Here is a 26,413-nt window from a genome sequence, read left to right as displayed (position 1 = left end):
GCCACCACGCGCACACACTTCTGCTCATGCTACATGAATGCTGTGTTTCAAAAAGAATCAGCATAGAAATCCTGGTCTCCTAGCTAGACTATTAATGGATATTCAAAGCTGCAATTGTGTGCTGAGGCAGAGATTGATTCTGGGAGTCTGGGACTTAATCATAGAAAACAGATATTTTAGTTTTTAAGGACAGAAGCAGCATGTTCATTTGGGAGCAAATGCTGCAAATCAAGAGCATTGGAACTATCGTGGACTGTCTCTGGAAGAACGTTCAAGTTGGATCCTAATGCTGCTGCTGAAACACTATTGTGTGAGGAATGAACACAAAGGTTGAATTCCAGAAACAGCCATCACAGCAACAGGACAGTTTCCCTGCTGGAAACATCTCCTGGGGAATTTAGGTCACGTAAACAGGTTTTGGTTGCTCTAAGGCTAAACCCTGGTGTTTGGACAGAGTGGTACAGTGTTGGTTTGAGACCAAAAGACTGGGTTTGAATCCTGGTTTTTCCACTTAAAGACTGTCATATTGGGCAAATTTCTTAAACTCTTTAAGTCTTAATCTTATCACCTGTAAAATAGAATTTAACAACCCTGCCATGGAGGAATTAGGGACTGTGTACCTAAACTGTCTTTTATTAAGTGGGTACTCACTAAAGAGCAGTTATTGCTATTGTTACCGATAGTCAATAAGACAAGGCTCTTGGCGCTGGAACTGCACCAAAACCTCAGGTTGTGGGGAGTGGATAAGTTGAGCGGGAAAAGGCAGCCGATGGTCTCTTATTTCTCTCTCCTTGGGCTGACGGAGATCTGTCTGCATAAAATGGCGAAGAGACTTGCATTGTAGATTCTGCAAAGGGAATGGCTTTGTGAGGAGTGCTGTTGAGGGTCAGGAAGGAAAACTAACCCTGACTGACTTCAGCAGTGTTGCCTCGCGCTTGCATTAACTTGCCCGCTGACTTGAGAGCCAGCCCCAATGCAGTATGCTCCACTGCGTCTGTCCTGCATGCACGGCCCTGGGTGCTACTGTATGTATTCATTTTCTCATTTAACTCTCAAAAAGTTCTGAAAGGCAGGTTTTGTTGATCCTACCCCTGGAAATGGAAGCATACCCAGAGCTGGAGGTTGAGGCTAGATCTTTCTGTAGGATAGGGAGAAATGATACTATATATGGTGAACTTTATTAATATTTGTTAATTCAACCAATATTTTGTGTCTACTGTATGTAAGATACTAATAGATACGTAAGGGAAAATCAAATTAATGAATGGATTTGATTGCCCTGTTAAACGTAAGGTGCTGTTATATCTAATTTCTACGACAGCTCCTGCCTTTTTGGTGCGTAAGATCTACCATGGGGAACACAGTAGGGTGTCTGAGTGTCTTGACTTCAGAGTGGAACTGTTTTGGGCTTGACCTCAGCTTCCCTATTCACTAGTTACTATCTGAGCCTCAGTTTCCTCATCTATAAATGGAAACATAAAACCTAGTTCATAGTGTGAAAGAACTGAGAGCAAGGAGAGAATATAAAAATTTATCTGGAGAAGTCCACTGCGGTGCTAGGCAGCATGACAGAGGACACGATCTTACACATCCATGTAACACATTGATGGCAAGTCGGGGATAGGGTTCAGCTTCTAAGGTTTTACTTTCTGCTTTTGGTGACTTATTCTCGATGAAACACAGAATGGGTAATTAGAAGAACAATTTTTCAGGGCAACACCTGGCAAGAGGAAAGCAGATTTTCTCAAGGGAGGGTGAAAGCCTCTGGCAAGATGGCGAACTCTCTCTTTAGTGTTTAGTAAACTGGAAAGGACGGCTGGTGCAGGCAGGAAACTTGTTGGATGCCAAAACTGTCTCTGCGTTTTTCTGGTTCCAGACACTACGCTGGGGCAGACGCCTCATCTTTTTGCTTTTCACTGTCTTCCAGTTTCTTACTGCTAAGCCTAAGGCTCTTGAACCAAGCTGTGCCTCTGAAGTAATGGTGTTTTTGTCCAAGATCATTTCCCTTCTGTGGGACCAGCCTCAGGCTGACATGGAAGCCTCCAGCAAACCTTATATGTGGCTTTCCGGACATTTGCCAGATGTTGGGAATGGAAGGTGAAATGGGGAGATTTGATCCCATAGAAAATCCTCATCAGCTAAGGAGAAAAAGTCTTAACTTCCTCCTGAGAGCAGCTTGACACTACAGGAAGGGAGCTAAAAAGGATAGGCTTCCAGGGTTTGGGTGGTAGACAGTCTCCCCTGAGTGCATTCACAGGAATTAGGAAGAATATGATACTCAAAATAGGGAAAGAGAAGTTCTCAACGATCTTGAGTTAGACTGCAGGCTGCAAAGTCAAGAGTGCAGTGGAATTCTGGATCTCCAAGGATCTGCAGTGAGCCAGGTGTTTGCAACGCCACGCTTTTAATAAGTGTACCTTCCATCTGCGAGGAGGAACGGGAGGAGCTAGAAAAATAAACAACTCACAGGTGATTAAACGTGGAGAGACAATAATATGCTCAGTGTGCAGTTTTGATGAAGTAAACCGAGCGGGGATCCTGAAAGATGGTGGTGGTGACAAAGCGCACCTCTCAGGCAGCCGGCGGAACCTGGGTTCCCACCAGCCCCGTTATCTTTCAGTCCCTCGAAAATTAAGAAAAAGCAATAGAAGTGGGGCAGCACCTTACCGGGGAGTGGTTCTCGGCTGGAAGGAGGGGTAAGTGGCCCATAATTCAGCCTCCTCCAAAGAGCTGTGTGAAGCAGGCAAGTCTCCCATTGAGCGTCTTTCCGTAAAGGTCAAATGAAGCACTTGGACCAGATGGTTTTGAAGATCTCTTTCAGATGGTCCCCACCAAGACAAAACTCTCCATTCCCCGTGAGGAAAGTAAGTACAAAATGGCCCTCCCAGGTTTAAATCGGCCTTGCTTACCCGCAGACGCTGAGGACCCACAGTATAAAAATAACAGCTATTTATCAAAGTTTCATGAAAGCCTCGGGACGCGTCCCGAACGGGCGGCGGGGTCCGTCTGGCCCGCGGACCCGGCGGCGGGGCGGAGCCGAGGTCCCAGCCGCCGGGCTGGAGGGCGGCGCGTGGGGCACGGTCGGGGTCTAGGCGGAGGGCTCGGGCCCTAGCACGAGAGCTCGGGCCGCAAGGGCGGGGCTACACTGAGCGAATGGCTTTGCCTGGAGGACCCAGGAGCGGATCCTGAGGCAGGGGCGCGGCTCTGCGAGACGGGGCGGAGTTATGAACAAGCCGGGGCGGGGCTCTACGATGGGGGCTGGGTTATGAACCAGCCGGGGCGGGGCTGTGCGAGATGGGGCGGGATTATGAAAAGCGGGGGCGGGGCTGTACGGGATGGGGCGGGGCTCTGCGAGATGGGGCGGAGTTATCAATGAGCAGGGGCGGGGCTCTGCGATGGGGCGGAGTTATGAACGAGTGGGGGCGGGGCTTGCAACATGGGGAGGCGAGGAGCGAGAGGGCGGGGCTGGGCGAGGTGAGGCGGGATTATGAAAAGCGGGGGCGGGACTGTACGAGATGGGCGGAATTAGGAACAAGCAGGGGCGGGGCTCTGCGAGATGGGGCGGAGTTATGAACAAGCCGGGGCGGGGCTGTGCGAGATGGGGCGGGATTATGAAAAGCGGGGGCGGGGCTGTAAGAGATGGGCGGAATTACGAACACGCAGGGGCGGGGCTCTGCGAGACGGGGCGGAGTTATGAACAAGCCGGGGCGGGGCTGTGCGAGATGGGGCGGGATTATGAAAAGAGGGGGCCGGGCTGTACAGGATGGGGCGGGGCTCTGCGAGATGGGGCGGAGTTATCAATGAGCAGGGGCGGGGCTCTGCGATGGGGCGGAGTTATGAACGAGTGGGGGCGGGGCTTGCGACATGGGGTGGCTATGAGGGGGGGGGCGGGGCTGTGCGAGATGGGGCGGGATTATGAAAAGCGGGGGCGGGACTGTACGAGATGGGCGGAATTACGAACAAGCAGGGGCGGGGCTCTGTGAGATGGGGCGGAGTTATGACCAGCAGGGGCGGGGCTATGCTAGATGGGTGCGGGGTTATGAAAGATCGGGGGCGGGGCTCTGTGAGATGGGGTGGAGTTATGACTGAGCGGGGGCGGGGCTATGCTAGACAGGTGGGGGGGTTACGTCCCAGCAGCAGGGGCGGGGCTCTGCGAGATGGGGGCGGGCTCGGGATGGCAGGGGCGGGGCTCTGCCTGGAGTGGGCGGTGGGATCGGGACCGGCTAGGGCGGGGCTCCGCGTGGAGTGGGCGGGGGGATCGAGACCGGCAGGGGCGGGCTCTGCGGGGCGGGGGGGCTGGCCCCGCGGGGGCTCCGGGTCTGGGCCGGGCAGGAAGCCGGAAGCGCCGCGGCCCAGCTGAGAGACATGGCGGGCGTTAAAGGTACCTCCGCGGCCCCCGGCCCCTCGTGCTGCGGCGGGGTCCCCCCGCCCCGGGCCACACCGGGAGCAGCGCTTCCGGCGCGTGCGCGGGGTCGGCTCCCCCAGACTCGCCGGGCTTCCCGCCTGCCGGGTGGGGGTGCGCTCGCCCGCTCCCTTCGCCCCGCGGGGCGCGGCTGGAGGGCGTGTGGGGGACCTCAGCCCCTTGTTTCAAGCCCACTGGCCTTCACGCCCTGCCCGGCCCCCCGGGACTGGGGGGCCTGGCCGGGGCGGGCCGTCCTGGGAGCCGGGGGCCAGCCTCGAGCATCACCTCCCGACTCCTCCTCGCTTCCTCGAGCGTCCCCCCCTGCCGCTGCCCGGTTTTTGACCAGGTTTCCACTTCCTGACGTGTCCACGCTAACGCCTCTCCTCCCTTTTCCTGCCGCTCCGCAGTTTCCATTTCTTCCCGGGAGCCATTGTCTCCACTGTCCTCGGCGTCGGGGAGCCTAGTCCTCTTGCTCCGATGAGTTTTCCACTTGGGCGGAGTGACTGCAGGCGGGTGTCCCAACGGAAAGCGCCCAGAGATGCTGTCGTTCTCGTAACTGTGGAGAGTAGATTAGGTGGAATCTTATCGCTACTTTCTTCAGTGTTTATTCCTCTGTGGACGGACGAAAAAGTAGGGTTTGTGCAGTATGTGTTTTTGAACGGCAGTTGACAAAAAGGGGTCCCACGAACCCCGCTTCCCTTATCTGTGAGCCTTCAGAGGAATGGGGGATGGGAGAGGTTATGAGAAGGCTTCCTGTTATGTTGGTAGGAAACCATTAGATTTCTAATCTTTTGAGTATAGGAGCATAACTTGTTTCTATGTTGGAGTTCCTATCCTTTTTGAAATTTGTACCCAAAGATCTTCCCTGCCCGGGTAATCAACATCTGCTATAAACATGTATACAGTGTACTTGCACGCGTGTGTGTGTTCACTATGAAATTTATGAGTGTGTGATCTGTTAGCAGGAGACACATTTTATCATTATTTCTGGCTGACTTGTCTATTCGATGTCAGTTTAGTAAACATGGTTTACTTGGACACTGTCCAGTGTGAAATATATCTGTTTGAGGCCACTGCAGAAGACAGATGACAAGTAGTATCTCAGAACTGCACTGTGTTTAGTCATGCCCAGAAACTGTCGAATAGTATTAATGTTTATGTGTGAATGTGTTAGAAATTGTAAGGTAGTAAAAAGGAAGAGAGACTATGAAATGGAAAAGGACTAAAGGAAGGAAGCATTTTGCAGATAATTCAGTTCGACTTTTGTTAAGAGACTACTGTATGACTGAGACTTGGGGTAAAAAGATAAATGAGAAGTTACTGTCGGATGACAAGAGCCTGAAATAATTATATTACTGTTTAAGTGTCTAAGGTGTGCTCAGATACAGTGGGAGCACAAAGATGGTGTTGTGGCTTGAATTGTGTCCTCCAAATAGATATAAGTTCTAACTCCCCAGTACCTGTCAATGTGACCTTATCTGGAAATAGGGTCTTTGTAGATGTAATCAAGTTAAGATGATGTTGGATTAGAGGGGGCCCTAGCCCCATGACTAGTGTCCTTATAAGAAAAGGGAAGGAGGGACATGGAGACATATAGGGAGAACACCATATGAAGAGGGAGGCAGAAAGTGTGATGCATCTGAAAGCCAAGGAGCACCAACGATTGCCGACAACCACCAGGAGTTAGGAAGAGGCAGGAAGGATTCTTCCCTAGAGCCTTCAGAGGAAGCACGGCTCTGCTGACTTCTTGATTTCAGAGGTCAAGCCTCAGAACTGTGAGAAAATAAATTTCTGTTGTTCTAAGCCTCGAAGTTCGTGGTATGTTGTTTATGAGCCCTAGGTAACTAATACAGACGGGAGTACTTAACCCTGCTCCAGGGAGGAAGAAGACTGTTTTCACAGAAGAGGCGATCCTTCAGTGGAATCTAGAAGGATCAATAAGGCTTCACTTGGCAAAGGATGGGGTGAGGGCGGAGTTTATTCCGAGTGGAGAAAACAACACGTGACGTAGGGCAGGGGGCATGAAAGAGCACCCCGTGTTCTCTCCAGGAGCTTCAGCTCTGCTAGTAAGACGGGAACTTAGTGGGAGAGTGGTGAGGGCTGAAGCTGGAAGGCAGTTGGGGGTCAGGCCACGGTGCCAGAACAACTCGTAGGCTGTGAGAGCAACTGCAAAGGGGTGACGCCAGCCTTATGTATTTGAGAGCTCACTGTCTGCGGTGTGGAAGAGGGATTGGAAGAGTCACCATGGGAGGTGGGCACGAGATGCTAAGGGGCTGTGCTAGGGCAGCAGCAGAGGGTGCCAGAGAAGAGGGTGGGTGTCTTAGTCCTTTAGGGCTCTATAAATGGGGGTGCTTAAATGGCCATTTATTTCTGAGTTCTGGAGGTTGGGAAGTCCAAGGTCAAGGTCCCAGCAGATTCGATGTCTGGTGAGAGCTGCTTCCTGGTTCACAGAGGGCCGTCTTGCTGTGTCCTCCCGTGATGGAAGGGATGAGATGGCTCTCTGGGGCCTTTTTTGTAAGGGCACTAATCCCGTTCTTGAGGGCCTCAAGAACCTCCCAAAGGCCCCACCTCCTAATACCATCACATTGGGGATTAGGATTTAACATGAATTTTGAGGGGACACAAACTTTCAGCGTGAGAAATCACGTTTAAAGAGGTTCAGCTTCTACCCAAAGTCACACAACCAGGCGATGGCAGAGTTAACATTTGAACCCATGTTGGTGACTCAGAGCTCAAGATTTTTTAACAACTCTGATATTCTTTGTCTCCCACGCGGCAGCGCAGCGTGACAAGGACAGATATGTTCCTCCCCCGTTGGAGATTAGTGTCCAACAGATGCCGGGAATAAATATTTTATTCAGTGGGTACTAGTTGAGAATCATTTTCTATGAAGATGGGAAAGCAATCTTCAAATACGTGAAGTCCTGTGGTTTGGGAGGCAAAAATGACCCAAGGGTGTACATTACAGGAGGTAATTTTGCAGATAATTTAAGGAAAGAGGGTTTTCAGCATTTAGAAACTGTCTGAATGAAATGGACTGCCTCGGGCAGTGGTGAGTGTCCCTTCACTGGAGTTGTGCAGACTGGCTGGCTGGCCTCTTGTGACAAATAAGGAGGGAATTCATACATCAGGTAGGGGTTAGGTACTGGAAATGCTGGAGACCTTTCTCTACCTAATGACTTCAATGCGGTGGACGTGCACAGTGATTTGCTAGTCAAATGTAACATCACCTAATGGAATAAGTAAATCACTACATTTGCTTAATTTGGGACCTTTTATTTTTTCAATTAAAATTTTTTATTGAGATAGAATTCATATACCATAAAATTCACCTTTTTAAAGTGTAAAATTCTGTAGTTTTTGGTATATTCACAAGGTTGTGCAACCATCACTACTATCTAATTCCAGAACATTTCATCGCCCCTAAAAGAAACTCTGTACCCGTTAGGAGTCACCCCCCATTCCTCCCCTCCTCCCCCAGCCCCTGGCAGCCCCTGGTCTGGCCCTGTAACTCCTGGTTTTATTTTTCACAGCTCTTGTGGCGTTATCCTTCAGTGGGGCTATTGGGCTGACTTTTCTTATGCTGGGATGTGCCTTGGAGGATTATGGGTAAGTTATCACTTCAGAAAGAACTGTTCTTTGTGTGTCTTTGTCACTACTGGTGTGGGCCTTAGCAAGTTTGGCCAGTTGAGCACCAAGCTCTAACCAATGAGTCAGTGAAGCCCAAATTATGAACCCAGTCCTTTCGTAGGTCAGGTGTATCTGTGCGAGGAAGAGCTGTTTTTAAAATTGATGTATTCATTTAATGAACAATTCTTGAGCACCAGCTCTGGACCAGCTGGGAATACAGGAAAGAAGAGACACGGTCCTGTCCTCGAGGAGCCTGCAGTTCTACTCGTGAGCGAGAGGCCGGCAGACGGTCCCGTCAGTGAGCTGCAGCTCTGGCAGAGATGTGTGCAGGGGACAGGGAGGGCTCCGGGAGCGTGCGCCTGACGTTCCCTGCGAGAGGCTGGGAGGGCTGCTTGGAAGTGGTCGTCTTTAAGCCGAGACCTGGTGGATAACTAAGAGTTTATCGGGCTGAGGGGTCAGGGAGGGCATTCCAGGCAGAGGGAACATTCAACAAATTTCTTTATTCCACAGCTGTTGGATGAGGGCTTACCGTGTGCCAGCCACCGTTATGAGAAGTGGGGATTAAGAGATAAGAACACAAAGGTCCTGCTCTCTCAGAGTCTGGATTTCAGTGGGGGAGACAGACAATAAACAGGTTAAAGATGTACATTCTATCAGAGGTAGAAGTGTTGTGAAGAACAAAGAAGAAAGGGCACAGAGGCTGGGGCGAGGGTGGTCAGGGAAGGCCTCTCTGGAGAGTGACGTGAGCAGAAACGTAAAGCAAATAAGGAAGCGGGTCACAGGTCATACAGATATCTGGGCAAAGAGGACTTGAGGCAGTGGGAAGGCCATATGCTGAGGCCCAGAGACAGAAGACCACGTGTGGTTCTTTATGGCAGAGCATGAATTGTAGTCGGGACGGGCGACAGAAGGCTTGGTCAGGGGTGTCGAGTCAGTCCTTAGGACTCTGTGTACCCGAGAAGGGGTTAGATTTTATCCATCAGGCAGTGGGAGCTGGGAAGGTACTCTGAGAACAGGTTTGGAGGGTGGGGGGTTTATGTTAAAAAAAGGTCAGTGTTAAAAAAAATGTGAGGCTAGATGGGAAGGTACTGAGACTGCAGTCAGGAAGACTAGTAGGGACTACTACCATTAATCAAGCACATTTAGGGCTGTGGAGGACGAGTGGCAAGGAAGGCGAGAGATCTAGGCGGCGAACCAACGGGTTTTGTTCATCGTCGTCAGAGTTCAACAAGGGGAGAGGGGGGTCCTGGATGTGTCCCAGGTGATTGGCTTGAGCAGCTGGAGAGAAGATGATGTGACTGACTTAGACCAGCTGGGGCTAGTTGTCATGAGATTGATGAGTTCAAATCTGTCAGCCCAGTCCTGGCCGACCATCACAGAAATCGTTTGAACACAAGAGGGATCCAGTATAAGCAATGACTTGAATTTGTCCAGAGCTGTCACAGCTGTTACTGTAGTCTAGCTTTCGGGATGTAAGTTGTTATCCTCATTTCTAGTTGGGAAACCAGAGCCCAGCGTGGTTAAAGACGTAGCCCAAATTGGAACTTGTGTTCTGACTCTCTTGACCAGAGGTTTTTCCATTATTCCACAACCAACTCTAAATCCAGATGTTTTCATTCTCTCTGATCCACTGTACCTCTGTAAGGTAAAATAATGTCCCTTAGTGCTACTACAAAGAGTTAGTTTTATATCCTAATCGTCGTAACCTAGGAATATCATCTACATCAGAAGTTAGCAGACTGGTCCACGGACCGAATATGACCTGCTGCCTGTTTTTCTAATTACAGTTTTCTGGGAACGCAGGCATGCCTGTTTGTTTATGTGTTATCTTTGGCTACTTTTGTACTATACTGGCAGAGTTGAGTAGTTAAGACAGAGACCTTATGGCTTGCAAAACCTAAAATATTTACTGTTGACCCCTTACAGAAAAAGTTTGCCAACCCCTGGCCTACGAGTCTACTCACGAGTATATATTTAATATTTAAATTTTGTATATAAACAAGATTGCTTCTACATTAACAGGTCTCTTAGTTGAATATTGATGGCTTACTGTGAATGGGAACATAGTTTCTTAGATTGTTTTTCAGAAAACCGTTACTGTGTTTTAGGAAGAAAATTGAGACCTCTTGGCTGTGGGCATGCCAGGTGACAGCAGGGTCTATTCCAGACCTCTTCTCCTCTCTGTATCTCAGTTTCCTCACTGGTAAAATAAGGGCTTTGAACTAGAGAATCTCTAAAAGCCCCTTCCAACAATAGTGGTTGGTGTTTCTTGAAACATGCTATAATCCCTCTGTTTTAAAATTCAGAGTCCAAACTCAGTGTTTCCGTCCTGAGTCCTCTTGACGAAGGACACTTCCCCGTCTTGCTTTTTGGTTACCCTCCTGCCCTCTAGATCTGTGGCTGAAATGGGAAGCTCTCATTGCAGTGTGCTTCACCCCAGCTCCTGCTCCGAGGTGCTGGCTCTCTGGTGGATCTGTGTTGTTGTGGTGATACATATTATTGTGATGGGTATATATAAAAATGAGTAGACTATGGTTTTTTTTTCCCTCAGGGAATGAAGCATAATAAATGTCTAACTGATGGGGAAGAATATTTTTGGAGTATTTATAGAGCAAATGTAATTGGAAAGCAGATGGCAATTTTTAATCTATGCAAAACATTGACATTTGAGAAGAAAATCGCTTTTTGTGCATACAGTATTATTGTGATCTCTTATAATAAACGTTAGGGTGTTTCTAAAGTTTTTACTAACAAGCATATTTCTTTTCATGCCTTTCAAACTTAAAATCCATATATTGTTTTGTTCATTCAGTAAATATGAATGGAGCACGTCATTCTGGGTCCTGGAGATAAATGGTGATTGATCAAGACAGATCAGATCCCTGTTCTCGTAAACAAAATGTCCAATGGGAATAAGTGCTGTGCGGAAAGTTAGAGGCTGCTGTGCTCAGGGTGACTGCAGGTGTTTCAAGTGGACCTCAGGGAAGCCACTTTAGGAGGAGACCTCTCCGTTCTGATTGCGTGATGAGAAGGAGCCAGCCAGCCAGAAGGTCCTGGAGGAGCATTCCGTGCAGAGGGCGTGACACGTGCAAAGGCCCTCAGCAGGGAAGGGCTCAGAGTGTTTAAGGAACAGAAAGAAGGCCTGGGTGGCTGCGGATGAAGCAGATGAGGGGAAGATGGGACAAAATGAAAGGAAGAAGTTGACCAGATCATTAAGACGTTGTAGGCCAGGGCAAGGGATCTGGGTTTTATTCTCAGCCATTGATAAGTTTCCAGCAAGCCGACACTCCAGAGATCTTTATGGAATTAGCATGTGCAGGGCGCTTACTACGTTTTATAGGGATAGCAAGCAAAGATGACTAAGTTAAGATTCTGTCCTTTAAGAAATTACTGCTCAGTAATAACAGAAAACAGTAAAGATTCTAGATTATACATTGTGTGGTTGTTTCTTAACACAGTATAAGCTATCTACATATTAATGGACTAGTAATTTTTTTTTTTTGAAGTTGCGTGTTAACTTGTAGAATTTTATTCAATGGAATGCAAATCATATCTGTCCAGTGGAACAAGATCACTCCAGTTTCGTATGTAATCCAGCAATCTTAACATTCTTTTATTAAATTGCCTATAAATACCTAACTCCTCAAATGCTCTTTTAACCAATTTTAATATCTTACTGGTTCCCTCATTTTTTTTTTTTAATTTTTTGTTTATTGCAGTAACATTGGTTTATAACATTGTATAAATTTCAGGTGTACATCATTATACTTCTATTTCTGCATAGATTACATCATGTTCACCACCAAAATACTAATTACAACCCATCACCACACACATGTACCGAATTATCCCTTTCACCCTCCTCCCTCCCCACTTCCCCTCTGGTAACCACCAATCCAATCTCTGTCCCTATGTGTTTGTTTATTTTTATTATCTACTACTTAATGAAGGAAATCATACGGTATTTGACCTTCTCCCTCTGACTTATTTCACTTTGCATTATACCCTCAATGTCCATCCATGTTGTCACAAATGCCTGGATTTCATCGTTTCTTATGGCTGAGTAGTATTCCATTGTGTATATATACCACAGCTTCTTTATCCATTCGTCCCTTGATGGGCACTTAGGTTGCTTCCAAGTCTTGGCTATTGTGAATAACGCTGCAATGAACACAGGGGTGCATGTACCTTTACAAATTGGTGTTTTCAAGTTCTTTGGATAAATACCCAACAGTGGAATAGCTGGATCATATGGTAGTTCTATCCTTGATTTTTTGAGGAATCTCCATACTGTTTTCCATAGTGGCTGCACCAGTTTGCACTCCCACCAGCAGTGTATGAGAGTTCCTCTCTCTCCACATCCTCTCCAACACATGTTGTTTCCTGTCTTGTTAATTATAGCCATTCTGACGGGCATGAGGTGATATCTCATTGTAGTTTTGATTTGCATTTCCCTGATAGTGATTTTGAACATCTTTTCATGTGTCTGTTGGCCATCTGTATATCTTCTTTGGAGAAGTGTCTGTTCAGGTCTTTTGCCCATTTTTTAATTGGGTTGGTAATTTTTTTGTTGTTGAGATGCATGAGTTCTTTATATATTTTGGAGATTGAGCCCTTATCAGATGTATGGTTTGCAAATATCTTCTCCCAATTGTTAAATTGTCTTTTCGTTTTGTTGATGGTTTCCTTTGCTGTGCAGAAGCTTTTTAGTTTGATGTAGTCCCATTTGTTTATTTTTTCTATTGTTTCTCTTGCCCGGTCAGACATGGTGTTTGAAAAGATGTTGCTAAGACCAATGTCGAAGAGCGTACTGCCTATGTTTTCTTCTAGAAGTTTCACAGTTTCAGGTCTTACATTCAAGTCTTTAATCCATTTGGAGTTAATTTTTGTGTATGGTGTAAGGTAAGGGTCTACTTTCATTTTTTTGCATGTGGCTATCCAGTTTTCCCAACACCATTTGTTGAAGAGACTTTCTTTTCCCCATTGTATGTTCTTGGCTCCTTTGTCAAAGATTAGCTGTCCATAGATGTGTGGGTTTATTTCTGGGCTTTCGATTCTATTCCATTGATCTGTGTGTCTGTTTTTGTGCCAGTACCATGCTGTTTTGGTTACTATAGCTTTGTAGTATATTTTGAAATCAGGGAGTGTGATGGACTAGTAATTTTTAATTATCATTACTTCTTATCTGTTACTGGTAGAAATCAGCTTATGTACTAATATTCTCAATTGATTAAATAATTTTTGGCCTAGACTTTTAAAATAATATTAACTTTGAGGCAGTGGTATGTCTTTAGTTTAAAATGTAACTGTCACTTTCCTTTTGGGCTTTCTCCTGGGTCCACCGACAGTGTGTACTGGCCCTTGTTCGTCCTGATCTTCCACGCCATCTGTCCCATCCCCCACTTCATTGCCAGAAGACTATCGGATGACTCGGATGCAACCAGCAGTGCCTGTCGGGAACTGGCTTACTTCTTCACGACTGGAATTGTTGTCTCTGCCTTCGGGCTTCCTGTTATTCTTGCTCGTGTGGCTGTGGTAAGTTTTGTTTTCTCTTGTTTTGCCCAGTTGTCGCTGAGTTTACTTCAAAGGCCCTTGTCAAGAGCCTCAATTTCATTCCCATTGCTTAGATGTAATACTCAAAGCCAGATGTATTTTTAGTTTCTCTGGTCCCCCATTTTCAATCTACCTGTCAGTATGTTGACCATGTTTTCAGAATGCTTTCTTTGTTTCTCTTATGACTTTTAGCCAGACCAAGTGATTTCTTGCTTTTTCTACTTTAAGCTATTCTCTGGAATTGTTCTTAAATCCTTGCCTCTTGGGGCAATCCACAGAGACTATAATAGCAATACTTTTCCAGATGAATACCATATCAAATTCTTCTCCTGCAAATAGGATCATGGACACAATTCTCAACTCAATGCAGTAGGCATAAATTGAGGGACAACTATGTAGTTACTAGAAGATATAGGGAATACGATGACATCTTCACATCCAATATAAAATTTTTTTTTGGCTCCAAAACACACTTTGTGGGTATAATTCATTCAATTTTTTGTCGTTCACTGTCTTTCATACTATTTGCTTTTGTTCCCAACTACATACTGTTTCAATTTCGTGAAACTCTTATTTGTGGCATTGAATATCAGATATGCAAAGTCTTATTTCTTCATTCAGTAAATATCTTTGGAACATCTGCTATTTGTAAGACACTAGGAATAAGAGCCAGATGCTGTCTGTGTTCCCAGAGCACAGAGACTAGCCTGATGGGTAGGTATGCTGTAAGTAGATTATGATAGTTGAAATGTGATCAGAACGCCATAGGAGCAGCAAGAAGAGAGAAGTTACACCTGGCATTCAATGTGGGCCTCTAAGGATGAATAGGGTTTTGAATAAAGTAAGGAAGGCTGTTGTATGGAATGGCACCCAAGTGTGAAAATGTAACCTGTGGAAGAAAGAACAATATGATGGAGCAAACGGGGTGGTTGAGATGAGGCTAGGAAGGCTGCTAAAGCCTGATTGGGAAGAGTCTTGAACGCCATGCCAGATTGAACTCCATCTGGATGATGGAGAAGCACTGAAGGTTTTTGAATGCCAGATTGTCATGACCTTATTCTTCTTGTGCCTTATACTAGTACTTCTTAAGTTTTGCTGTAAAGATTTCTACTTCTGCCTTTCAATCCTGCATCACGTTTTATGGAGAAACTCATTGATGTTTTCTACTGGTAAAATTAGAACAAAAAATGCCCACTAGAGGGTACTGTCATCCCCGGCAGTGCCTCTGGACAACCATCTGCCAAGCTGGAAAGCTGCTTTCATTTGCATGCAGATTATTATTTAGAGTCTTGTCTTGCTTAGAAAAGAAACAAACCAATTCATTTTTCTCCAATTCCTATTTTCATGAAAGAAGGCAATGCCTGCAGAACTTTCGGTACCCAATATTGTAATTGGTCTGTTCATAATCTTGCTACATGTATTTTACTTAAGGCAATCATTGACTATTGAAAACAAGTAGAGAAATATGTCTAATGGGGAAAATGTTAACGACGATACTGAACAAGCATCACAAAGTACTTAGACTAATGACTAAATAGCTCACTGTCCTCCGCCCGTTACGTTATTAAGCCTTTTAGCAGTTTTATGTAGTATTTCATTGGATGTTTCTAATGCAGAAAATAACAGAGATTTGCAAAGAGTACAGTGTGAAGAAAGTAAAGATTTAATCCTCTTTTCTTGTGTTTCAGATCAAATGGGGAGCCTGTGGCCTCGTGCTGGCAGGCAATGCCGTCATTTTCCTGACAATTCTAGGTTTTTTCCTTGTCTTTGGAAGAGGAGATGATTTTAGCTGGGAGCAGTGGTAGGACTTTGTTCTGATAAAATGCATTTAATTTCTTAGAATTCATACTATGTGTCTATGTGCACATGCGGCCTTTACTATGACATTTAGTATGCTGGTTTTTTATACCTTTATATCACGTTCACTTTAAGGAAGACTACGTGAGAAAAAGATTAGTTTTATTCTCATAGTCTGCAAATAGACCTCTCCCTCTACTCAAGGTGAATTCTGTTATTTGTTTGGCTGTTCGTATGGTCACGGTGCCCTCAGAAAGTACATGAGCACAGTCTAGTAGCCAGCTACTCCCTTATACAGCGCACCTGCACCTCTTGCCTGGGGCTGGGCTTGGGAGGCAGGTGACACAGGAGCAGGTCTCAGTTCTGCTCAGGACTTCCAAGATTTTTTGTGGCCCAGCGAGAGAGATGTGGCTCCCTGTTTGTGCTATAGAGTCTTGCTTCTCATCCTGTGGCCCATAGACCAAGAGCATCGGCATCTCCTAGGGGCTCATTAGAAATGCAGAATCGGAGGCCCCACCCTGGACCCAGTGCATTTTGTTGAGATCCCAAATGAATCGTATGCACATTAAAGTTTGAGAAGTGCTGTCATAGAGGAGTAGGCATCACGCCCAGCTTGTCTTCCCCTTGGTTGAACCACTTAACCTCTCTGAGCGTTAGCTGCTCATTTGTAAAAATGGTTTTACCTGCCCTCCTGTTGAGGCCTGCTTCATACTCTCTTTGGTGGAATGTCCAAACCTATAATATATAGGCTGTTCCACAGGTTTGTGAAGCGTTCTCAGTAGGGAACAGCTATGCCTTCTGAAAGGCAGTGGCTGTTTTCACGGTTCTGGGGGACAGAATAACCCACCAGGATGCAGAGAGGGTAGGCGGGGCTGAGACCAGTCCTACTTTAGCAGATGAGGGAGACTAGATGGGTAATACTGTTTCATTTCCCTTTATAATCTCACCCCCCCCCAGGCCCCCCCCGTTCTGATTTGCCCTCCCTTCATCCACTTCATCGTGGCTCTGGCTTCTTTCTACATACACATGGGAGCCAAGTAAGCAAGCAGAGAGTGAGCTGCTTAATTTTCTTTAGATGTTGGTGGACTTACTGTCTTTCATGTCCTATAGGACTTCATATATAAATATATAACACTTTATGCCACTTTTAAATGAATCTTTGGGAATGCATGTCATGGTGGATCCTGTAATCACAGTTTTTCTAGCTCAATGTTTTGTCTAAGACCTTTTAAAAAAGGGAAATATGGGAAATAGAACCACTTGATCAGAATATAAGCAATGATTTTAAACCATTGTTAATGTGTGATAACTAACATAGATTCAAAACACTGAAGCCTTGATGTTTGTAGTCTGTGTAATTAGCACCCCTTCATATTCTGAAATGATGCTGGGACCTGGAGAAGATACCTAAAAGGATAATGTGCAAAGTTATATTTTGGCCTTGTGCATGATTTTATGTTTTCAGTGTTCTGTGTACGTGTAGAATTGTTCAAGTTGTTATTACCAATATTTATATAGAAAAATTATATAGGCACTATAATTTTAACCAGCATTTTTAGTAACACTTGCACTTATTGTAGTGTAATAAATTTCACTTTTAACACAAAAGAAAAGTTTAATTTTAAAAGTCTTTATTCTGATGTAGCCTTGCTTAAAAGATAACAAAAAAGTGAGAATTTCTTAGTGTTCCAAAATGGACAGTTTTGAGCAAAAATCTGTTCTGCAATAGAATAATAGCAATAAGTTTTTAAGATACCATTTTGAATGTCTTGTTGACTTGTAATAGCTTTTATTTTCCTAAGATGGAAATAGTGTTTAATTTACACTACCTTTTGCAAAAGTGTCTTTGTTGCTTATACACATTTCAAATAACGAAGGTAGTCTTAATGTGTAGCCTTAGAGCATTGCCTCTTGATTGTATTTCTAGAACGATATGAAATATGCATATAGAATATTTGTAGCTATTCCCTAATAATTGAATGGATTGTTGAACTGATAGATTATTGGGTTTGCTATGTGTCTGAAAACAGAGACGTTTATTCTGCAGCACCTGAGTATCATTTAAGTCATAAATGTGAACAGGAAGTATTGCCATATATGAACGTATTACAGTGTAAAAATTTCATCTTAGTGACACAATGTTGGGCATTGTTTTTTCCTTATAAAAGGTTCATTTTTTTTCCTATATACCGTAGAATATATTTCGAAGATTCAGAGCACATTGATTACATTCTAAAACTGAGAATACACATGAATTGCCCACAAGAAAGTGATCTTATGAAGGGATTCTCTATCATATTTCAAACAGCAGGCTCACAAGTGGACTTTGAAACACTTTTCTCCACAATGTTAGGAGTTGGTGGTTGAGTTCCCAGGCCAAGCCTGCTCAGGCAGGCTAAATCCTAAAGTGGCCAACCTGTAAAAGGTACCTGCCTGAGTTTTGGGTCTTGGAAACAGGGTGGTGTGAACAGTTTGGAGGAAGGAAAGTGTGCATTTCCACCTCTTTTCCTAGGAAGAAGGTCTTACTTCAGTTTTTGCAGGCCTGTCCATCTGCTCGTGCCCTGAGGGTCCAGGTACACTCCTGTGAGGTTTGCTGGCCTCCTCTCCTGACTTGGGGCCTTCTGCCAGCCTGCCCCGCCTCCTGAGGGTCTTCAGATTCCAAAATCACCCACCTTTCTACTCCTACCGGTAGTTTTCTTAGTAGAGCTGATATCACGTGGTATTAAGAAAGCAGTCTGATGGAACTCCCTCCTGGAAAGAATGAATGGCCTGTGATCCTCTTCCCCGCACCTGAGCCCCTCATCAATACCTGCATCCTGTGCTCACCACACGGTGCCGCAGCTGGGTGTTTACAGGGGCATCCTCGCGACCCAAGGACTCAGTCACGGAACATGGCACTGTTTCAAAGTAAAGTGAAAAAAGCATTCCAGCAGCTTATGAAAGGATAATAATATTCTGGGACAGAATCTCACCCCTTCCTCAGGGTGAGTTCTTAGCTGATCCGACTTGACGTAGCTATTTCTTTTCCTCCACTTACAAAACCACAGATTTTTCTTACAGTCCTCAAGAAATCTTTACCTCTGAGATATCCCCTTGATGAAGACTCTTCTAAAGGCTGAAATGTTTCCTCAAGTTAATAACATTCCTTATGCTCTCAGGGAAATGCTTAGATATCACAAAAATGTGCCTTTTCAAAGTCTGCAAAACTCAGATTTTGCACCATAATTTAACCAAAATATTTATGAGGATGCCAGCATTTTTCAAGCATAGTAATTAGTTCACAACGGGAAATATTTCTGTAGATGAATCTAAGTTGTGCATTTTAATTTTATTTTTTCCATTCTGTTTCATGAAGTACCCTATTTGCAAAAATCCCGGTGCATTATAGCTCATGACTTATAGTCTGCTTTCCAGTGGCTGTGCTCCTGGAGGAGAACAGTGGTCTGTGTGACCCCAAATGTGATGTGGAAGATCTCCAAGACTGCTTAGGAATGCATTATACGTGTATGATGAGGATGCTTACTTCTTAAATAAAACTTGTCATTTATACTTTCACAAGGACTTCTATGTGCATTATTAAACTACAACATTCATATTTTACTTTGGGACGCATTATGTTTGGAAAGGGGACGAGCAGATTTATTTTCCCACTGTTTTTTTTTGGGTAATCATAATGTGAATCTGACTCATTCTGAGCCTATACTTATCATAGGTGGAGAGCAGCAGTCCAGGAATGTGTGTCACTCGAGGAATCCAGTCCCCAGTTACAGCTGTGCTGCGGCTGACACGCCTGGGGGTGCAGGTGAGTGTGGGGCATGGTGAATCAAGAACTAGAAAAGGGAGAAAGACTCAACACTTTAAAAAAGGGCTGTACATATTCTGAAGAGTCTTTCTGTGCACTAGAGAAAAGAATGTGCTGATGTAAAATACAGCATAAGGAATAATGTGTCCTCCTTATGCACAAAGCATTTGGGGACAATCGGGTGTCTTACAGGTGGGTTTAGGCAGCTAGATCATAAAGAAACCGAGCTAATTATTTCTTTGTGTTGCCCAACTAAATGTAAAGTTAGATTTTTAATAGAAATTTGATAACACCAACATAACTAAAATGCCTGTAAGAAAACACAGCTCCCAAGGAAACCTCTCTGGTCCACGCATTTTCATTTAGAAAGCACGCTGGATGCGTTGAGACTCCCCGTCTGGGGCTGGGAAGAGGTCTGTCTGGAGAGATCATGCACCTGATATTTCAACATAGCATCTCTTGTTTTGAGACTTTTAAAAAATACCTATTTGGGGTTTTTTGTTTTTTTTGTTAGCTAAATGTGAATAATAAGGTCTTGTCCAGTAATTATAGTCGGGGCGTTATTTTCTTTGTGCTTCCTAAAGTGGCTCTGAAAAATTTCCGTTTATGTTATCAGCCAAGTTTCATCTTCTTTTTCTTTTTTTTTTTTTTGCAAAAGTAGAAAACAAATGCCTTTTTAAAGAAAAAAAGAACTAAAGTTGGTGAAGAATTTAAATTTCAAGCCATTCCCCACATTTTTAAGAAGTGTAACTTTATAGAAAATAAATTTCAATTTCTTTTAATTTCTCTGTAGTCCCAGGCATAGTGCAGAATTAATAGGTGACCATTGTGAAACAGTTATTCGTCTTCAGTACTGGGAACCTAGGCGAAGTGGTCTTAATCTTCAGATTGCTCGCCTGGAGGAGAGCACAGCTGGAGACTTTGCATAGTGTCTTTTCACTGTTGATTATCTCCATCAAAATTGGATGATTATAGCTGTTTCACACATTTCCTAGTTAATTATTAGATATTGTTAAATCAAAAGTTGTACATGAGGTCTAAACACACGTCTTAAGCTGGTGCTTGATTTATTCATGATCCCACACTTAGTATTTGCTGCGAGTCTCACAGCGGTACCTAAACCGATGCACGACAGCCTGTCCCAGCGGTGTGCTTCAGACGCCCCGTCATCTACTTGCTTTGCTGGTGCATGTGTTTCCTGTTATGGTGGCTCGTGTCACCCTGAGACCATCTAGCCAGAGGCTCTGAAACAGAGGGTCCCCACCAAACACTTGCCCAACATTTATCGCGTCTTTTCCTATAGCTTACCAGTAAGGAGAAGTTGAAGATCGTGGGCCAGATACACGGGCAGTTTGAAGATGAGACTTTTCAGACCTAAAACATCAGTGAGAGAAGAATGCAAGGTGTCTCGTAAATGAGGGCTAATTAATGGCGTTAATACACTTCCCACAAATTTAATTTGAAGTTTAGTTAATAGGAAATTATATTTACCATACGTTAAGGAGTACACTTTTCATTTTTTCAACAAAAACCTTTCCCACTCTGTATCTACCCTCACTGACTTGGTCTCATGCTGCCTCATGGCTCTGAATACCTTTTGTAGGCTGCTGCCTCACACACTTCGTCTCCAGCCCAGACTTCTCTAAACCCCAGATTGTGTGTCTGACTGCCAGCAGCCTCGCCACCTGGATGCCTACAGGCCTCTCCCACTCAGCGTGTCTTGAGTCTAACTCCTGCACTCCCCGTCACCCCGTTTCTCAGAACAAGACTGGGAGTTTCAGAACTCCTCATTATCGTACATTCACATGCAGTCCTGCAGGAGGTCTTGTTGCTTCTTCCCGCAAAATGTATCCAGAATCAAAACTCTTCTCCCACCTCGCTGCTACCACTGCAGTTCAAGACTGTCGTATCTCACCTGGGTTGTCACACGAGCCTCCTGACTGGTCTCCCTGCTTTTGCCCTTTGTCCTTCAGACTAGTCTCAACATAGCGGCCAGAGTGGGCCTGTGGAATGTAAATCAGACCAGGTCTCACCTGTGCTCCGGTGGCTTCCCATCTCACTTCAATAATAAAGAGACAAATAACCCAGTTGAAAAATGGACAAAGGCTCTGAATAGGCTCATTTCCAAAGATGTCCAAGGGGCCAATAAGCACATGAAAAGATGCTCAACATCCTTAGGCATCAGGGAAACGTGAACCAAAACCACTATGAGATATCGCTTCACACACATCCTAGGATGGCTAGAATAAAAAGACACAATAACAAGTGTTGACAAGGATATGGAAACATTGGAGCCCTCGTCAATTGCTGGTGGGAATATAAAATGATGTAATCACTATAGAAAGATTTGGCAATTCCACAAAATATTAAACCTTAAGTTACTATGACTCAGCACTTCCATTGCTTGAATATACCCAAGAGAAATGAAAATATCCATCACACGAAAACTTGTAAATGAAACGTTCATAGCAGCAATATTCATAATAGCCAAAAAGTGGAAACAATTCAGATGTCTAATCAACTGATAAGTGTGGTGCAAACTTATCGTGGGTGATGAAACTGTTCTAACTTGATTGTGGTGGTGTTAGCACAACTCTGTGACTGTACTAAAAACCACTGAAATATATGCTTAGTGATTTTATGGCATGTTGAAATATATCTCAATAAATCTGCAAAATATAATGAATGAATGCATGAATTCTCTTTGTCTGAATTACAAAAAAAGTATATCAGTTATTCCCAGGCCTTGTAGGAAAATACCTCCAGTAATCTAGCCAATACCAAAATGATTCAAATTATGAGGAAGTTTTAATTTACCTCCATTGTCATTTTTCTAGATTTTGTTATATTTGTCTTATTTCTCAGATTTTTTAAATTTGAAAATTTAAAATTTATTAAAAAACGCTTCTTTTTTTTTTGTAAGGAAGACCCCAAAATTGTGTCAGGCTCCACAAGATCTAACACTGTCCCTAGCCATGACGGTGATCAAAACAGACAAAAAGACTTGCCATATAAAACTTATATTTCAGTGGGACAATAAAAATAAAAACTAGATAAAAAATAAAATACATGATACGACAGATGCCAGGGGGAAAAATACTGTAGGGAGGGGGTAACTAGTGTGTGGGGTGACTGGAGAGAGGGTGGCCCTGTGGGTCTCACTGAGAGACCATCTGAGTTCAGTGAAGTTTCTCACCCAAGAGAGGTGACAAAGAGAGCTGTGTGGATTTCTGAGGGAAGATTCAATCTTTGAGCACATCCATAATTAATTATTTAAGATGATTTTCTAGAACAGCAAATTTGGGTCGAAGGGCACAGTCGTCCCCCCTTATCCTTGGGGGATACATTCCAAGACCCCAGGGGATACCGGAAACCACAGACAATACCGAACCCCTATATATACTACGGTTTTTCCTATACAGACATTCCTATGATGAATCTTAATTTATAAATGAGGCACAGTAAGAGGTTAACAACAATAACTAATAATAAAATAGAACAATTATAACAATATACTATAGTAAAAGTTACCATAGATCTTAGCAACCTCAGCATACGATGGTTTTTCTTTCTTTATTAAGTCAAGAACTTTCACCTTTTCAATTAAAGGAAGCACTTTTTGGCCTCTCTGGCATGTCTGCATTGCCGGCATCACTGCTCTTGTGCTTCAGGGCCACTATTAGGTAAAATAAGGGTGACTTGAACACGAGCACTGTGACACGGAGACAGTCGATCTGATGACAGAGACGGCTACTAAGTGACTGACTGCGGGTAGCATGCACAGCGTGGATCTGCCATACGAAGAAAAGATTCACGTCCCCGTCGGGACAGAGCGGGACAGTGTGAGATTTCATCACACTACTCTGAACGGTGTGCAATTTAAAATTTGTGAATTGTTTATTTCTGGAATAAACCAACCTCATTGTTATTTTAAACTGAACAAATGTTTAAAAACTAATAATATTGAATTCTTTCTCACACTGTTATTTTGGCACCATTTATCTCTTTTGTGAATTGGCCACATTGCTTTTAGGGCTTTTACGTTTTTTATTGATTTGTAAGAGTTCTTTACATCTTAAGATTCTAAACATTGTCTTTCTTATATTTTGCAAATATATATTTTTTATCAGATAATAGACTAGTAAAGGTAGTCCTGTGATTTTAAACTTTGTTTATATAATTTCTCTACCTACAGAATTTTCTCTTTTTGTAGTGAAATGTTAATATTTTCACTAGAAATCCAAATTTGTATGTATTTTTACAAAGGTCTTCTCTATTCCAAAAGAAGGAAAATACATTCTCCTCTAGCATTTATAGGTTTGTTAAAAACACTTTAATTCACCTAGAATTTACTTTGGTAAATGCTATTAGGCAAGAATATTTCTCCTGATATCTTTAGCCAGGTTTCTCAGCTGGTTAATAAATTGTTTAAATAATTTGTTTAATTTCAAATATCACCTTTAACATATAGTAAAAGTTCGTATCCACCTAGTTTATTTCTGGATTTTTCTCTTCTGTTCTTTTTGATTTGTGTGTTCTTGAACTGGTACCACATTTTAAAACGTGTAGCTTCATAATATGCTTTTAAATTTGGTAGAATAAGTCTGCACTGATTTTTCTTCTTTTTTTTATTAAAAAAATATTCCAACCAGCTTTGGCATTTATAGCTTGAGAAATAAAAAGTATAAACAAAATAGCTCTTAATCTAGGAAATGAAGTGATGTGCTGGTCGGGACTGTGGCCAGGTCATGGTCATTGATGAAGAAGAGACAGTTGAGCTGGAGAGCAGGGACAGTGGCCCTCACGGGTGGATGAGGCAACAGCTGGCACCCGGATTTTAGCGACTGTTAACTCTGAGGACTAATCAAGGCAATGTCGGGAAAGATTTTTTGTTTTCTCTCTCTTCTTTGCTTTTCTGTACTTCATATATTTTTTTGTTATCTGAAATTATCCTCGTGTAGGTTGGAAACTGCTGAAAACAGTCAATTCTAACAGACTTTTTAATTCTAAGCCAAACCAGTCAGATTACAAACTCCTGTATTTGCGAAAACCCAGGTGATTATCAGGGGCTCAAAGCGTTTACAGACCTGTTGAGTCTCCTGTATTTCTGGGCAGCGTTAGCAATCAGAAGTATTTAATTTCCTGTGTTTTATTATCAGGTGAAATTGATTTTGGTTTGGATTTCTTTATTTGGATTGAGACATGTCTTAATCAGGACAAATAGAGCTCGCACACAGTAGGAACTCCGAATATAAAACAGCAATTTAATTGATATTCGGTTTCTTAGAGAAGGGTTAGTGTAGTGAGATTAAACAGCTTTAGCTAAAAATAGGTTTATTTTGTTTAAAGAGATTAGATTGTGACCTATATTTTAACCTCTGCTTTCCAGTCCTGGGCAATTTAGACACCATCTTTCAAGGTGTCTTTAATTAATTTTCAAGTTTGCCTCTTTCAACCCAGTGAGCAATTCTCAACTCTTCCTTTGCATCTTGTTTGTGCTTGACACAACTCTTAGCAACATGGGAATAAATAGTGTCTGAGTTGATAACCAAATCAAATCAACTCACAAGTAGACTGATATATATTATATATATGCTTTGTTTTGCTTTTTTATTTAAAAAAAAAACCAGCTTTATTGAGACATAATTCACATACCATACAATTCACCCATTTAAAGTGTATATGCACAGAGTTGTGCAGCCCTCATTGCAATCAACTTTAGAACATTTCCATCACTCCAAAAGAAATTCTGTACCCAATAGCAGTCACTCATTCCCACCCCCCCCCCCACTCTCCCAGCCCTAAGAAAACACTAATCTGCTTTCTGTCTTTATGGATTTTCCTGTTCTGAACATTTCATATAAATGGAATCATACAGTATATCCTCTTTTGTGACTGATTGCTTGCACTTGGCATAATGTTTTCTTTCTTTTTATTTTTAAAATTCATTTGTTTTTGACAAATAAAAGTTGTATACATTTAAGGTGTACAACATGATGTTTTGATATATGTATGCATTATGAAATGATTACCACAATCAGGCTAATGAACATACCCATCACCACCCATCCTTAACGATTTCGTCTGTGTGATGAGAGCACTTGAGCCCTAGTCTCAGCAAATTTCAAGTATACAACACAGTATTATTAACTCTGGTCACTGTGCTGTACCTTAGGTCTCCAGAACTTGTTTGTCTTATAACTGAAGGCTTGTACCCTCTGACCAGCATCTCCCCATTTCTCCCACCTCCCCCAGGGGCCCCCCCCGCCCAGTCCCTGGTAACCACCATTCTACTCTCTGTTTCCATGAGTTTGACCTTTTTTTTTTTAGATTCCATATATGTATAAATGATTCCACACAGTATTTGTCTTTCTCTCTCTGGCTTATTTCACTTATATAATGTCCTCCAGGTTCATCCATGTTGTTGTAAATGGCAGGATTTCCTTCTTTCTCCTGGCTGAATAATATTCCATAGTATATACATATACCACATCTTATCCATTCCTCTTGTCAATGAACACTTAAGTTGTTTCCATATATTAGCTATTGTGAATAATGCTGCAATGAACATGGGTGTACAGCTATCTCTTTGAGATATTGATTTTATTTCCTTTGGATATATACCCAGGAGTGGGATTGCTGGATTGTATGATAATTCAAGATACTGTTTTCCATAATGGCTGTACCATTTTACATTCTCACTAACAACATATAAGGGTTCCCTTTTCTCCATATCCTCACCAACATTTGATATCTTTTGTCTTTTTGATAAAAGCCATTCTAACAGGTGTGAGGTGATATCTTGTGGTTTTGATTTGCAGTTCCCTGATAATTAGTGATGTCAAGCACCTTTTCATGTACCTGTTGGCCATCTGTATGTCTTTGGAAAAATGTCTATTCAGGTACTTTGCCCATTTTTAATTGGATTATTTGCCTTTTGGCTATTGAGTTGTATGAGTTCTTTATATATTTTGGATATTAACCCCTTATTTTGGATATAACCCCTTGTTTTCTCCCATTCTGTAAGTTGCCTTTTTAATTTATTGATTGTTTTCTCTGCCATTCACAAGCTCTTTGGTTTAATGTAGTCCCACTATTTAGTTTTTGTTGTCCGTGCTTTTGGTGTCTTATCCAAGAAATCACTGCCAAGACCAACGTCGAGGATATTTTCCCTATTTTTTTCTTCTAGGAGTTTTATGGTTTCAGGTCTTAAATTTAAGTCTTTGATG

General features: G+C 43.2%; 1 protein-coding gene across 5 annotated transcripts in view; it reads left to right on the top strand.

The window, feature by feature from the left end:
• The first annotated feature begins 4,298 nt into the window (after positions 1 to 4,298).
• LEPROT (leptin receptor overlapping transcript) overlaps positions 4,299 to 26,413 on the top strand; it is a 37,214-nt gene continuing 15,099 nt past the window's right edge. Inside the window, exons 1-6 of one of the 5 annotated variants that reach the window (XM_087449455.1) lie at positions 4,299 to 4,381; positions 7,936 to 8,011; positions 13,381 to 13,567; positions 15,274 to 15,386; positions 19,095 to 19,184; positions 20,488 to 22,327. In XM_087449455.1, the coding sequence (XP_087305581.1) occupies positions 4,366 to 4,381; positions 7,936 to 8,011; positions 13,381 to 13,567; positions 15,274 to 15,386; positions 19,095 to 19,167 (465 nt within the window). In that variant the 5' untranslated portion in view covers positions 4,299 to 4,365 and the 3' untranslated portion in view covers positions 19,168 to 19,184; positions 20,488 to 22,327. Of the gene's footprint in view, positions 4,382 to 7,935; positions 8,012 to 12,795; positions 12,935 to 13,380; positions 13,568 to 15,273; positions 18,941 to 19,094; positions 19,185 to 20,487; positions 22,330 to 26,413 lie in introns of those variants that run through there. The other 4 variants (XM_087449435.1, XM_087449439.1, XM_087449448.1 and 1 more) reach the window with 4 other exon arrangements.

This window comes from Ceratotherium simum, chromosome 2, assembly GCF_057802395.1.
Source record: "Ceratotherium simum simum isolate JZ-2026a chromosome 2, ASM5780239v1, whole genome shotgun sequence".
In the NCBI taxonomy this organism is placed as follows: Eukaryota; Metazoa; Chordata; class Mammalia; order Perissodactyla; family Rhinocerotidae; genus Ceratotherium; species Ceratotherium simum.
This window is presented reverse-complemented; position numbering and strand designations above follow the sequence as displayed.